At 39.6% G+C, this 14342-nt stretch overlaps 1 protein-coding gene across 1 annotated transcript in view; it reads left to right on the top strand.

The window, feature by feature from the left end:
- The window catches only part of Itfg1 (integrin alpha FG-GAP repeat containing 1), a 129925-nt gene that overhangs the window by 1404 nt on the left and 114179 nt on the right, over positions 1-14342 (top strand). Inside the window, exons 2-5 of the mRNA XM_051169049.1 lie at positions 713-785; positions 5542-5687; positions 6971-7028; positions 10918-10992. Coding sequence (XP_051025006.1) covers positions 713-785; positions 5542-5687; positions 6971-7028; positions 10918-10992 — 352 coding nt within the window. The remainder of the gene's footprint in view (positions 1-712; positions 786-5541; positions 5688-6970; positions 7029-10917; positions 10993-14342) is intronic.

Below are 14342 nucleotides of genomic sequence, written 5' to 3'. Positions count from 1 at the left end.
CTTTAAAGATACCCTGTGTTTGATTAAGCACTTCTGAGCCAGCAGTGCTCCAGATGAGCATTAATTGAGTTCCGTGAACTAATCCACGTGGGAAGATAGCTCCATAGCAAGCGAAGGAGGGCTGCCTAGAGGGCTCTGCTTTTTCTGCTTATGTGTTGAATTGTATCTTTGTTACTTGTGAGAAGAGTATGTAGTAGGAGTGCTGGGCCATTGGTGTGATGACCTCTGTAGTGAAATAAGCATCCTCATATAAGGAAGAGCTAATTGGATGGGGAAAGCACAAGCCTTCACCACAGCACAGCACAGAATAAGGCTGTGCAGGTGTGTTTTCTGTATTGCTCCAGGTCAAGCCAGGGTCTCATACTCGGTACGGAATACTATAGTTGAAGGTGTGTTCTTTATAGTAACTCATATTTTAATGAGCTAACTCATTAAATTAACCCGTCTGCATCTTAATGCAATCCCATGGTTTCATTTTGCCTTGAATAAATTTGCTTTTCCATAATTCCTTTTCCCTATGTTCCATTTGATTAGAATAGGTAATCTTGACATTGCTGTCTGATTAGATTACAATAAAACTTTTCTTATAGAAACATTGCCCAGAAAGTTTTTGTTTTGGTTTGGTTTGGTTTTTTTGCCCAGAAAGTTAAGCACTGAGTTGATGACTCCCAAAAACCATTTTTTTCTAAAATTGTTTCTTTCTTTCTTGTAGGAAATGACTTAATCGTCTTTTTGGCAGATCAGAGTGCACCCTATTTTAAACCCAAGGTAAAGGTATCCTTGAAGTAAGTACAAATCATTATTTGGGGGAAATATTAATGTTTACTATGATATGATTTATGCAGTAACTTGGGTTGTATTTGAAATAATTTTTGTTCAACTGTAGGTTGTGACACAAAATTTTTAGCTCTAAGGTCTAAGTAGTAAGCAATTTGTTAAAAATAAATATATACATACTTACATCTATCTATTTACAAATATACATATATATATACAACCCATAGATGGAGAATAAATCCCAATGGACTCCACCAGTAAGTTCCCACAAGCTTGCCTGTGATGGTGGCATTGATTTTAGCTAGCATCTCCACAGGGGTTGCAGCGTGTCCAGGCTGTCGTTAGGGGAACCCCATTCCTGGCTGCTTTCTACTGCTGACTCCACTGGATCAGTGCATACGTGAATATAGACAAGCAATCAGACATTCAGACTATATGCATTCCAATGGATAGACAGAGTAAAGCTCCAAACATTTTATTACACATACATATGTGCGTACCACCTGAGATAGCCTTTACGTCAAAAGAATTACTTCACAGCAGTTATCATACAGACAAAGTCGTGACTGCAGAATAATGGGTTACATGGTATGCTAAAAATTTTACATTTCATAAGTTCATAGTAAGATCAGAGCAACAATTTTTCATGACAAGGTATAAGAATTTACAGTGGATTCTTCATATGTTCTTCTATCATGATTCTCACCTAATTGTACACTCCAAAGCTCTCTATTGTTTCTGAGTTTATTAAAATTTTAAAGTAATAATTTTTAATGTCTTAGTACACACGGGAACCCACTGACCTAGAGGAATGTTTACTTTGGTCATAAATCTGTTTCAAGCCTATCTTTTCTCTAGTGCAATATGCTTGCCTGACATATGGAGGTTCACATAGTACCTAGAAGTTTTTGTTGTTCTACAGGAAGGCTTAAAGTTACTTGAATCAAATCAGGAAATTGTATAGAATCATTATCAGGGATTATAGAGTCATCTTCACGTGATTCTGCAGGAGATCCACCCAACAGGGTAAAGCAAATACACCAGAGCACAGGCAGTGAGGGCTTCTCTATGGCGTGTCAGATACGTGAGACACACAGTAATGATAATCAGCAGCAATAAGCAATCTTGCGACAAGGCCCCTGTGCTCCATGCCTTCCAGCTACACCACCTTAGCCTTGCAAAAACGGTGGGCTGCCTCTAGGAAGCTCGCGTGCTTGCCTCAGTCATTCTTGGTCACCTGCCTTCTGACACCTGTCTCAATAGATAATGTGGACAGCAGTTGGCTGTCATGTGCACTCATATCCTTGTGGGCCAACTAGTGCTCAAATTCAACAGTATTTAAACTCAGAATGCTGTCAAGAAAAACACTGGCCCCAAAAATCACTGGGAGAAAAGTTATAAATCAATGAAAAAGAGTTTATTCTCAGAAATATATTTGGGGTCATTGGTGTCATAAATATTTGGAATAAGTGAGAGACAAAAGAAGATAAATACAGGAAATATGCTAATCACCTAGAAGTAAGGTTATTTTTTTTCCATGAGAATTATAAGTGAAGGAAATATGTAAGATATAAAGGGCTTGGGTTTTATTAAGGTGAAACAAACCCCAAATTTTTCTCTAAATTAATACAGTATTAATATTCTTAAAATTAGATGTTACTATTTTAATTTTTTAAAGATTTGTGTGTGTGTGTGTGTGTGTGTGTGTGTGTGTGTGTGTGTGTGTGTGTGTTTGTCTGTGTGTCTGTGTATATAAGTGAGTACAAGTACCTTCGGAGACTAGAAGTGGTCATTGGGTCCTTTGGGGTGGCTGTTTGTAAGTTGCCTTCCTTTCTTGGTGCTGGGAACCAACTCCTGTCCTTTGCAAGAGCTGTGCATTCTCTTAACCACTGAATCATTTCTTCAGCCCTCTGGAGTAATTAGTATATAAACTATTCCTCCTCCTCCTCCTCCTCCTCCTCCTCCTCCTCCTCCTCTTCTTCCTTCTTCTTCTTCTTCCTCCTTCTCCTCCTCCTTCTTCACTGAATCATTTCTTCAGCCCTCTGGATTAATTAGTATATAATCTCCTCCTCCTTCTTATTCCTCCGCCTCCTCTTCTTCCTCCTTCGTCTTCATTAGTATTTCAAAGCTTAGGGATTAGCTTATCGACTCCCACCATGCTCATCTGAGCTAACCTGAGCACCTAGACCCTTCCAGCCACATGGCTACCTACACCTTGCAGGCCTGAAGTCACATCTTCTCCCATGTCTCCTGGTGAAAAGCCTTTCCTCTTTCTTCTTCACAGACTTCCTTTCTCTCCACCAGGAAATCCCACCTTCTACTTCCTGCCCAGCTATTGGCTATCAGATCTTTATTAAAGCCAATCAGAGAATGCCTTAGGTAGGTAAAGCAGCAGAGACACAATTTTACACAGAATGCTCCAACAGCTACCCCTTTTAGTCCATTAAAGGCTCTTTTTCTTATGATATAAAACTATAAACAAAAAGAACAATTACAAGAACTATCAGGTTAGAATTAGAATCAAAATGTCCAGTCTATTTGTATGTGGCAGTCTTTGGCAAAAGAACTTTACTATCCATCCTATCTTGGTGAGTTCAGAATCTTGTAGCAAACTCAATTTCCATCTCCTAACTTGCATTACCAACCTAAAGCACTCATTTACAACTTCTTCCAACCTTATAACTTGTATTTGCTGTCCTTAAAACATCTCCTTAGACCCTAAAACACCTTCTTAGATCCTTCACAACTTAAGCTTAACTGTAAAAATATGACTATCTAGTCTTCAACCCTATGAGAGACTTAAGAAGGAAAAGTATTACCTGAGTGAGCAAGAAGTGCAGACAAATAGCATCTAAAACTATAGAGATGATAGAAACAGTTTACTGCCTGGTCAGTCACCCAAATTTTCTATAATGTTGGAGCATTAATCTTCAGCCTTCTGGCCCAGTAAATCTGACAGACATTTTGTGAAACAGGAAATATGAAGGACTTGCTAGGCAATATATCTCCTTTCTTTCATTCTGAGGATATCATATATAAATATATATGTGATATATATATATATATGATATATACCTCTCTCTTTCTCTGTGTGTGTGTGTGTGTGTGTGTGTGTGTGTGTGTGTGTGTGAGTGTGTGTTCGTGTTCTCAATAGAGGGACCATTTATTGAATTGTACAATCTACATAGTGCATAATCAGTACATATCTTCCTACAATCGTTTGGCCTGTAGGATGTACATTATATCTACAACACGTTCCATGCTATAATGTCCAAAAAACAGTTGTATTCCTCGATCCTTATTGAGACAGGGTTACTCTGTGTAGCCCGGGCTGTCTTGCATTTGCTCTGTAGATCAGGCTGGCCTTGGAGTCACAAGGAACCTATCCATCTTTGTCTTTGTCTCCTAAATATTGGGATCAAAGACATGATTTTATTTATTTGTTTGTTTGTTTGTTTGTTTGTTTTTGGATTTTTGTGAGATCCTGGTGGCCCTTCAGCCATAAAAATAAAGACACTGGTGCACACCTTTAATCCTAGCACTAGGGATTTAGTGGCAGGTATATCGCTGTGAGTTTGAGGCCAGCCTGGTCTACAAAATGAGTCCAGGACATGCAAGGCTACACAGAGAAACCCTGTCTCCAAAAAATCAAAATAAAAACCCTAAGGCCAGCCATGGTGGTACACTTTAATCCCAGCACTTGGGAGGCAGAGGCAGGTACATCGCTATGAATTCGAGTACAGCCTGTTGTACAAAGCAAGTTCAGGATAGCCAAGGCGACACAGAGAAACCCTGTCTTGAAAAAACCAAATAAATAAATAATCAAACCAAGCTTTTAATATTTCAAAGCTTAGGCCATAGCTGATCAGACTCTCAACTAGCTCATCTGAGTTAACCTGTCCACCTAGCCCCGTCCAGCCATATGGATAGCTGTACCTTCCAGGCCCTGTAGTCATGCCCATCTCCCCTCATGTCTCCTGGTGAAAAGCCTAGACTATTTTTCGAAGATAAAATAAGTGTCCTTTTATTTCTTCAGTATAATAGTCCTCTTGGATTCAACCACTTTTAACCCTTAGTGTTTATTTTCATGTTTTCAAATAAATTTTTATACTGTGGCTTTTTTTTTATTTTTCATAAATATTTTTTGTATGTATGTGCATGAACCTTAGTTTCTGTATGTATACCACCTGCACGCAAGACCCCTCAGAGGTCAGAAAAGGGCACTGGATCCCCGCAGAACTGACGTTGTGGCTATGAACCACCTTGCGGGTGTTGGGATGGCACTTGTGCTCTTAACTGCTGAAGCATCTCTCCAGCCCCTTGTGCTCATTGTGTTTATGCTTGAGGGGTACGGGAGGTCCGAGCCAGAGCAGTCTCCCACTGAGCCAGCGCTTGAACAGAAACATGGCATGAGTGATACAGTTCAGATTTATGGTGTTATAAAACTGCTCTATTCTATTCATTATTAATTCTTCTGTAGACCAGAAGAGCTATACACACAGCAGGTCACTAGATGCAAAAGAAATAATAAATCATTTCTATTAGATCTTAAATTTTGAGTTGAAAATGTTTTCCATGGTAAATATAGGTATAAATGAGTGACTGAAAAAGAGTTTACTCTCAGAAATATTTGGGGCAATTGATGCCATGAGTATTTGGAATAAGTCAAAAACAGAGGCTAAGACATGTGGTACATAACATTACAGCCGATGACCTTTTCTACTGTAATTTTTAAAATATTTTTTAAATTCTTATTTTCTTTAGGAGTCTCAGTGTACTGGTAACAAGTGTAGTCCCTGGTGATTATGATGGGGACTCACAAATGGATGTCCTGCTCACATATTTTCCCCAAAATCATACCAACAATGAGTTAGGAGCTGTTATTTTCTGGGGACAAAATCAAACATTAGGTGAGTTTTAAAACTTTTACCATTTAGTATTGGCTGGAACAGGTACATTGTGAAAATGTACCTGATATTCTTAATGAAAATGTAACAATTATTGTTCTCAAAACAATTGAATATTCGGTTCTTGTGTACAAGTAAAAGCTTCTTAAAGTTCATTTTCTTTTGCAGCATAAACTAGTCCATTCAGAGCACAAAATCCTTTCTTGATCACTTGAAGAAGAGATATTTTTAGCTTTTAGACTTATTGGAGAAACTAAAGAATTAACTTCAGGTCTCATGTGATGGCACATACCTTTAACCCCAGCACGGGGGAGACAGAAAAGGTGTAGCTATAAGTTCTATGCCTGTCAGGGATAAATATAAGACTTTGCTCAGAGCTAAAGAACAAACTTCAGAGCTTCTGCGGGAATAATCTTCAATGACATTAAGGAAGGTACTGTGTCCTTTAGGTGTGCAAAGCGGCCAGATGCACTACAGCTGTTCAGATGAGGCCTCAGTGCTACCAATAGTCCTATCAGCAAAACGGATGGTGCACTTGGCCTCTTACTACTGCCAAATGTAGTGTGCAAATACAAAGATGGATGTAATGGTATAGACATTGCCTTACCACGGATGCCTCTAAGAACCACAGCCTACCTGGTTATCGAGGCTTACACTTAGCTCAGCATCACAAAAGCTAGGATATCTGGCAAAGCCTCATTTTTGCTTTCTAGTCTAACCAGTACAGAAAAATACAAAAAGCATAGGTTGTGAATCAGTCTGCTATATTCAATTAATGAATCTTGAAGCCCTATCTGAAAAGCCAATTGATAATTTCAAAGTAGACAGCAAATTCAGGTATGCTTTTTGCCAACATTTGGTAAGATAGGCAACAATGTGCTCATCCTTTAAGTATTTACAAGAGAACCATATGCAGGCGCTGCTTATAAAACAACATGGCTGTGGCAGAGTGGGTACTGTGGACATGCTGTTTGTTTGTCTACACTGAAATCTTGTTGATTGCCCGACTGTGCAGAAGAAACAGAAAGCTTCAGCCAAAAGATATTTACGTGGGAACCTTAGATGAAGCTGAATTGATCTTCACTATAGCGTGGCCTCTTCTCAATGTCTCCTTAGTGATAAATGTTGCCGGAAATTAGAGATGAATCTTATCAAGAATAAAATACTTTGTAGATAAGAAAAATAATACTAAATGCCCAGCACTTTATATTCCTGCATCTTTGTGTGTGTGTGTATGTGTGTGTGCATAATATATATATCTCTTTTTTTTTTTTTTTTTTTTACAGATCCTAAAAACATGACCATACTCAATAGGACTTTTCAAGACCAACCACTAGTTATGGAGTAAGTATATTCTTGTTTTACTTAGGACAGTTTAACACTTTACAAACGTAAAATAAAATCTTTCATGTAGGAAGCTACTTTGCTGAGTAGGATTGACATTAAAGTCACTTCCTAAAGATTATAGGAGCCTGTATACATGAGTCCATGGTATGTGTTTGCTCTGGGGAAATAAAAGACACAAAAGAAAGAGATAATTGATTGTCTTGAAGAAAGGAAGCTATGGACTTTTTTTTATTTCTGTAACTTCGTATTTGTTCCATGTGGATCTATAGTGATGTATGGCATTCATCGTTCTTTTCCTCAGATAGCAATTGCTGAGTTAAAAATGTTGATTCACAGATACAAAGAACATAGGGTTTCTTCCAGAAATGGGGAAACATTCCCACATTAAGAAGAAAATTTGGTCCTTTAAAATAGATCTTCCTTTATGTGATTTATTTCCTCAAAATAAACAAGAATGACTCAGTCTAAATTTCGAGCAAGATAACATTGGTAATGAGGTGTAGACATGATTCTTGGAGCATAAAGTGTGGTCACCATCTTGTTCCCAGAGGTCCCATTACAGTCAGTGAGATCTTCCCACACTATGGGCCGACAGTGATTAGAAGTCTGAACTATAAACTCATAGCTGCAGCTATTTAAGACTGCTTGGTTCGATTTCTTTAACAGACAATCACAGTATGAGGAGCAACTAGGGACTGTTTTTAAGTCTGAAGCTTCCAGGAATCACATTGCCTCCTTTACTGTCGGGAGAGACAAAAGCGGGCATCTTAACGTTTTTCTCCTCTTGGCTATAGTGAGAAATCTGTAGTTTTGGTTTCTTTCAAGAACAGAATTTTAAAAAATAATATGTTTTGTTTTAATCCCAGGTGTGGGATATAGAGCTGCTTTGCAGCAGCTGACTGTGACTTGCCTCCTGCTCTTGCGGGGGTGTGATTTGCCAGCTGCAGATCGTTTGTGTGATTGTGTGACTTTTGGAATTCTGGGGTCTTTTCTGAGGCTATATAAATGTTAGGGCCCTGATGGGTGGACTGCTGGTTAGTGGTTGGTTAGGGTTGGTTGCAGGTTGTTAAGAAGAGATTAGACCTCCTGCCAGTGAAGATCGAACTTGCCCAGAGGCACTTGATGCCCCTAACTAGGAGCAAGTAGATTAACAATAACAACGGCCTCTTTTCGGCCCCTGACTTTATTCAGGGGTCTCTTTCCTTTCTCCTCTATCCTTTGTCTCTCCTGTCTAGTGTTAGGGGTGGAGAAGGGTGGAAGAATAAAGAACCCACACGTAGAAAACATCAGCTATTCGTGACCCCTTTCTGCCCTTTCCACATGACTCTGCTACATAGGTTAGCTAAACATATGCAAGTCAACACTTAGCGATGTGAACCATGCAAAACTGATTTTAAAATAATTGGGTTTTTTAAACATATAATTTACTGTTAATTCAAGATTAGTCTAATTTACCTATGAAAGGGTGGGGGCTCTTTTCACCTTTACATAAAGAACTAAATCTTTGTTGAACATTTCATAGTCTGGGATATGGAGCATATTCATTGTTTTCTAAAGATAATCGATACTTTTCATTTTCTGAACATCATTGCTGAGAATGCCATTTTATTTAAATACATAATTTTTTAAATGGTAGATGTTTGTTTAGAGTCATTTCAGAAATTGTTGTCAAGTCTGCCTAACCACAAGCCATTATTGAAGGATTTTTTAATGAAATTTATGTGAACAGCTTAAATATTAATTTTAAAAGTCAAACATGCTAACACAATACAATTCAAATATTTGCTAATTTGTTACTTACATGCTGAGGAATGACAATAAGAAAAAGCCTTTGTTCTTTGCATAATCAAACAAACCACTGTTTCCATAACAGCAAACCCTCGGCATCCTCAGAGCACTGCAGTTCACACTGTGCAGTAGCTCTGCTGTGTGCCAGAGGTTCAGGAGATAGTGCACTGGTTGCCATTGGGTGGTGCACAGTGCTTGTTTTGAGTTATAACCAAGACTGCAGGGAGGCTATATAATTCCACATAGGTGAAAATTACCAAAATACATCAGATTCATCATATATTTGGCTTTAAATTAATTGTGAGCTGTTAGAAATTCAGAAACATTTTGCTACTGCTAAATAAATATGTTGTAACTCATATTTTTGAATCCCATTTGAGGTCACAACTGGTCCGTTAAGAATCCAAGCCCTATATAATGCAGAGCCCACAGATAAACGCCAAAGGTTGCAAAACAAAATTAATTCCAGCTTTAAGATGTATATGGTATGGGTCAGCATGAGGCTTTCCTTGATGTTACTGCTCAGAAAATCAAGCTGTCAAAGCCCCTCTTTCTCTGAAGGTGGCTCATGCAAATACAGGGGTCTTTTTTCTTTTCTTTTTTTTTTTTTGAAATTATGTTAAAATGATATCATTTTTCTCTTCTTTCCTCCATCCAAACTCTCCCACATATCCTTCCTTGCTCTCTTCCAAATTTATTGTCTCTTTTTTCTTAACTGTTACATGTACATATGTATATGTGCATATGTATTCCTAATATGACATGCTCAGTCTATGATGTTACCTGTACGTGTGTTTTCAGGGCTGACTATTGGCTACTGGATAAACAGTCAGTACTCTTCCCTGGAGGAGACTATCTCTCCTGTTCTCAGCCTTCCTTACTTGCCTATAGTTCTTTGTGTAGGGTTGAGGCCTCCGGAACTTTCTCTCATCTGTTTCAGCATGTCTGTTGTTGTCCTTGCTCAGCTCATGTGTAGGCAGCCGTGCTGATGAGGCTTTATAGAGCTATGAGATGTTTTAGGAGACACGATCTCACAGCAAACTGGGAGACCTGTTCCTCTGGCTTTCCCCATCTTTCCGTCCCCTCTTCTGGAATGCTCTCTGAGCCTTGGGTTCGGGAACTGTGTTATATGTTTATCATTTGGGAATGACTGGTCTCCATCCGCTGCGCAGAGAATGCAGAGAACTTTTCTCCATGAGGGGTGAGAACTATACTTATCTATGAGCCTGACGACAAATATTTAGAGTACAATAGGGATTGTGTGGGAGGTTGTAAGCTTCCCCTCCAAGATCTATGGCTTAACTACTTGGGTAGTTGACTAGGTTTTCAGCACCAGATGTGACTTCCCTGTTGTTGAGTAGGCGTTAGTTCCAATTTAAAGAGCTTTTCTTTGCCATCAACATATGTGTGCCGTTGCTGCACCTTTAGGTGACTGCCATGCTGTCTGTTCTTGAGGTTCCCAGTGGTCCAGCTGGGTAGGGCTGTTGATTGCTTTCTTCCTTTGTAACCTCTGTTACCATGAAAGCTGGTCCTCAGAAGATGTTCAAGGCAGTCCCAGCTCAGGGACCACTGGGCCCTGTGTCTGAAGCACATTGTGTCTTTAGCAGGAAGGACTTAACCTTCTACCTCTGGAAGGCAGCCAGGAGAAATAGCAGTAGCATGTAATGTTAGGAGAGTCTCTTGGACAGCTCTGACCAACAACTCAAAAGAGGGCTTGCATGCCTGGTATTGAGGTTTTTCTTAAATGGTCTTTGACCCTTGGAGGGATCAGCTTGTGATCCAGGTAAGAAATTTTCATTGAAGGTATATGTGTCTATTTATCCACCAACTTAACTTACTACATATTTTTAGGTATATCGGTAATGATATGATTCCCCATGATGCAAATCTAGTTCTTACTGATGCTGCATCAGGTTGATTGCAGCTGGTGGGTCCATTAGCAAAACAAAAGCCTTCGCTCTGGAAGGGGCAACTGTCGCTTCCTCATTGGCTACAGACAGACACTGTTGACTATGGTAATGCTGCACACCTGGAAGCTAGGTTAAAAGTGGCATTTTAATAAAACAGCTGCCTAATTTTTAAAATATTTTCTTTTCAGCTTCAATGGTGATTTAATTCCTGATGTATTCGGTATCACAAATGAATCCAGCCAGCCGCAGATACTATTAGGAGGGTGAGTAAATAGGAGTAAACCTGTGTAATTAATCATATGTATTCTTGCTGCTGCCAGGGCTGTGTATGAACGTTTGCTTTAATCTCTGAAGAAAAGCCAACTTGCTGGAAATGCTTGTTTAAAAAAAAAAAAAATGAGAGTATTTGGTGAACATGGAAGCTTTCTCAAAGAGTTTGGACTTGATCTGTAACTGTTTTGTATACAGAGCGACCTTAGCCCCTGTAAATAGCAGTACATTAGATGCTGCTGGAATTTAAATAAGATCAAGAGCTACAGGTCTACCAGGGCCGCCATCGCCTTGCTAGTGCCTATACTTTAGTTCATAAGTTCTGCTTCTTTATTTCATTTGTAAAATTAAAATGTAAATGAATAATTGCCAAAAAAAAAAATCAAGCACCCTCTTAAGTTCTCAGTACTTCAGTGTTTTTCAAATTGTTTGAGCAAGCAGTTCAAATGTGTATTCCTCAGGTCCTTTACGTTTCAATACAACTTTCTGCTTAACTCAGGACTAGTGATGGCATGGTACCTTTTATGAGGGACCTTTAGTCTGTTTGCTGAGCTTTTGGGTTTTTTTCTGCAACTGGTAAGGGAATTTTTGTTCATGCATAGTGGGTATGTTTGTTTTGTTTGCTTGCTTGCTTGCTTGCTTGCTTGCTTGCTTCCTTGCTTACTGGAGCATAATACAGTTTTATGATGACATTTTTTGATGAGATGTACAGGTAGACATGAGTAAGTTGTGTTTAAGGTGTCTTGTGGGGAAATGCTCAGCTTCCCTGCCTCCTTTTATAAAGGTCTCTCATAATGAATATAAATGTTTGGGTATTTATCATAACGAACTTTGAAGGAGTGGGTGTGAGTATTGAATGAGAAGCCTCTTTCCCTTCCCCCAAACTTTACAAAATATCAGAAACCAGTCATGCTCTACACACAACTTAGAAGCACATCCTTTGCTTTAAGGCTATTTCTAAAAGGAACAATATGAGGGCCAAGAAAATCATGCAGTCACTGCCCCTGCCGCAGCAGGTTGGGACTCCTCAGGAAGCCTGAGGTCAGGCTTGTGACTCGGGCTGGTTGTTTCATGGCATCTCCGTGTTGGCATGCATCACTGCAACAGCAGCACTGGTTTTTTTTTTTTTTTTTCTTTGTTTTTTGTTTTTTGTTTTTTTTTTTTTTAATTAATTTATTCTTGTTACGTCTCAATGTTTATCCTATCCTTTGTGTCCTCCCATTCTTCCCTCCCTCCCATTTCCCCCTTATTCCCCTCCCCTATGACTGCTCCTGAGGGGGATTACCTCCCCCTGTATATGCTCATAGGGTATCAAGTCTCTTCTTGGCAACCTGCTGTCCTTCCTCTGAGTGCCACCAGGTCTCCCCCTCCAGGGGACATGGTCAAATGTGAGGCACCAGAGTACATGAGAAAGTTATGTCCCACTCTCCACTCAACTGTGGAGAATGTCCTGTCCATTGGCTAGATTTGGGTAGGGGTTTAAAGTTTACCGCCTGTATTGTCCTTGGCTGGTGCCTTAGTTTGAGCAGGACCCCTGGGCCCAAATCTGCCTATCATAATATTCTACATGTAGGTTTCTAGGACCCTCTGGATCCTTCTACTTTGCTATTCTCCCATGCTTCTCTCATTTAGAGTCCCAATAGGGTGTCTTCCCCTCTATCCCAGTTTCCTGGTAAGTGAAGGCTTTCGTGGGACATGCCCCTTGGGCTAGTATGCAGATATAAGTGAGTATATACCATTTGACTCTTTCTGCTTCTGGGTTAACTCACTCATTATGATCATTTCTAGCTCAATCCATTTATCCACAAATTTCGGGAATTCCTTGGTTTTAATAGCTGAATAGTATTCCATAGTGTATATGTACCACAGTTTCTTTATCCATTCTTCTACTGAGGAACACTTAGGCTGTTTCCATGTTCTGGCTATTATGAATAAGGCTGCTATGAACATGGTTGAGCAAAGTTTCTTGTTGTGTGCTGGAGCATCTTCTGGGTATATTCCAAGGAGTGGAATAGCTGGGTCTTGAGGAAGCCCTATTCCCAGTTTTCTGAGATAGCACCAGATAGATTTCCAACGTGGCTGTACTAGTTTGCATTCCCACCAGCAATGAAGGAGTGTTCCTCTCTCCCCACATCCTCACCAGCATGTGGTGTTGCTAGAATTTTTTATCTTAGCCATTCTGATGGGTGTAAGATGGAATCTCAGAGTTGTTTTGATTTGCATTTCCCTGATGACTAAGGAGGTTGAGCATTTCTTTAAGTGTTTCTCAGCCATTTGATATTCCTCTGTTGAGAATTCTGTTTAGTTCCAAGCCCCATTTCTCAATTGGGTTATTTGGTTTGGTGGTGTTTAATTTCTTGAGTTCTTTATATATTTTGGATATTAGACCTTTGTCAGATGAGGGGTTGGTGAAGATCTTTTCCCAGTCTGTAGGCTGTCGCTTTGTTCTCTTGACAGTGTCTCCTGCCTTACAGAAGCTTCTCAGCCTCATGAGGTCCCATTTATTAATGGTTGACATTAAGGCCTGGGCTGTTGGTGTTCTGTTCAGGAAGTTGTCTCCTGTGCCAATATGTTCCAGGCTCTTCCCCACTTTTTCTTCTAAGTGACTTAATTTCTCTGGTTTTATGTTGAGGTCTTTAATCCACTTGGGTTTGAGTTTTGTGCAAGGTGACAAATATGGGTCCAGTGGCATTTTTTTACACATAGACCTCCAGTTAGACCAGCACCATTTGTTGAAGATGCTATCCTTTTTCCATTGAATGGATTTGGCTTCTTTGTCAAAAATCAAATGACCACATATGTGTGGATTCATATCTGGGTCTTCGATTCAATTCCACTGATCAACCAGCCTGTTGCTGTGCCAGTACCATGCTGTTTTAATTACTATTGCTTTATAGTACAGTTTGAGATCAGGTATGGGGATTCCTCCGGAGCACCTTTTATTGTACAAGATTGTTTTACCTATTCTGGGTTTTTTGTTTTTCCATATGAAGTTCAGAATTGAACTTTCAATGTCTTTAAAAAATTGGGTAGGTATTTTGATAGGGATTGCATTGAATCTGTAGATTGATTTTGGCAGGATGGCCATTTTTACTATGTTAATTCTCCCGATCCATGAGCAAGGAAGATCATTCCATCTTCTCAGGCCATCTTCAATCTCTTTCTTCAAAGTTTTGAAATTTTTAGCAGCACTGTTTTTTATTTGACAGGTGCTTTCCTTTGCGACATCTCTGCTCAGTGTTTTGTAGCTTCTCGGTCTTCTTGCTGAACTTGCCCACTGTGCTTTTGGAAGCTGTCAGGGTATTATTCCCATCTTCACACGCGGGGCTACGCTGTATGCAGT

Source organism: Acomys russatus, chromosome 26, assembly GCF_903995435.1.
Source record: "Acomys russatus chromosome 26, mAcoRus1.1, whole genome shotgun sequence".
NCBI lineage: Eukaryota > Metazoa > Chordata > Mammalia > Rodentia > Muridae > Acomys > Acomys russatus.
The sequence above is the reverse complement of the archived record's forward strand: the minus strand, read 5'-3'. Positions and strand labels throughout refer to the sequence as shown.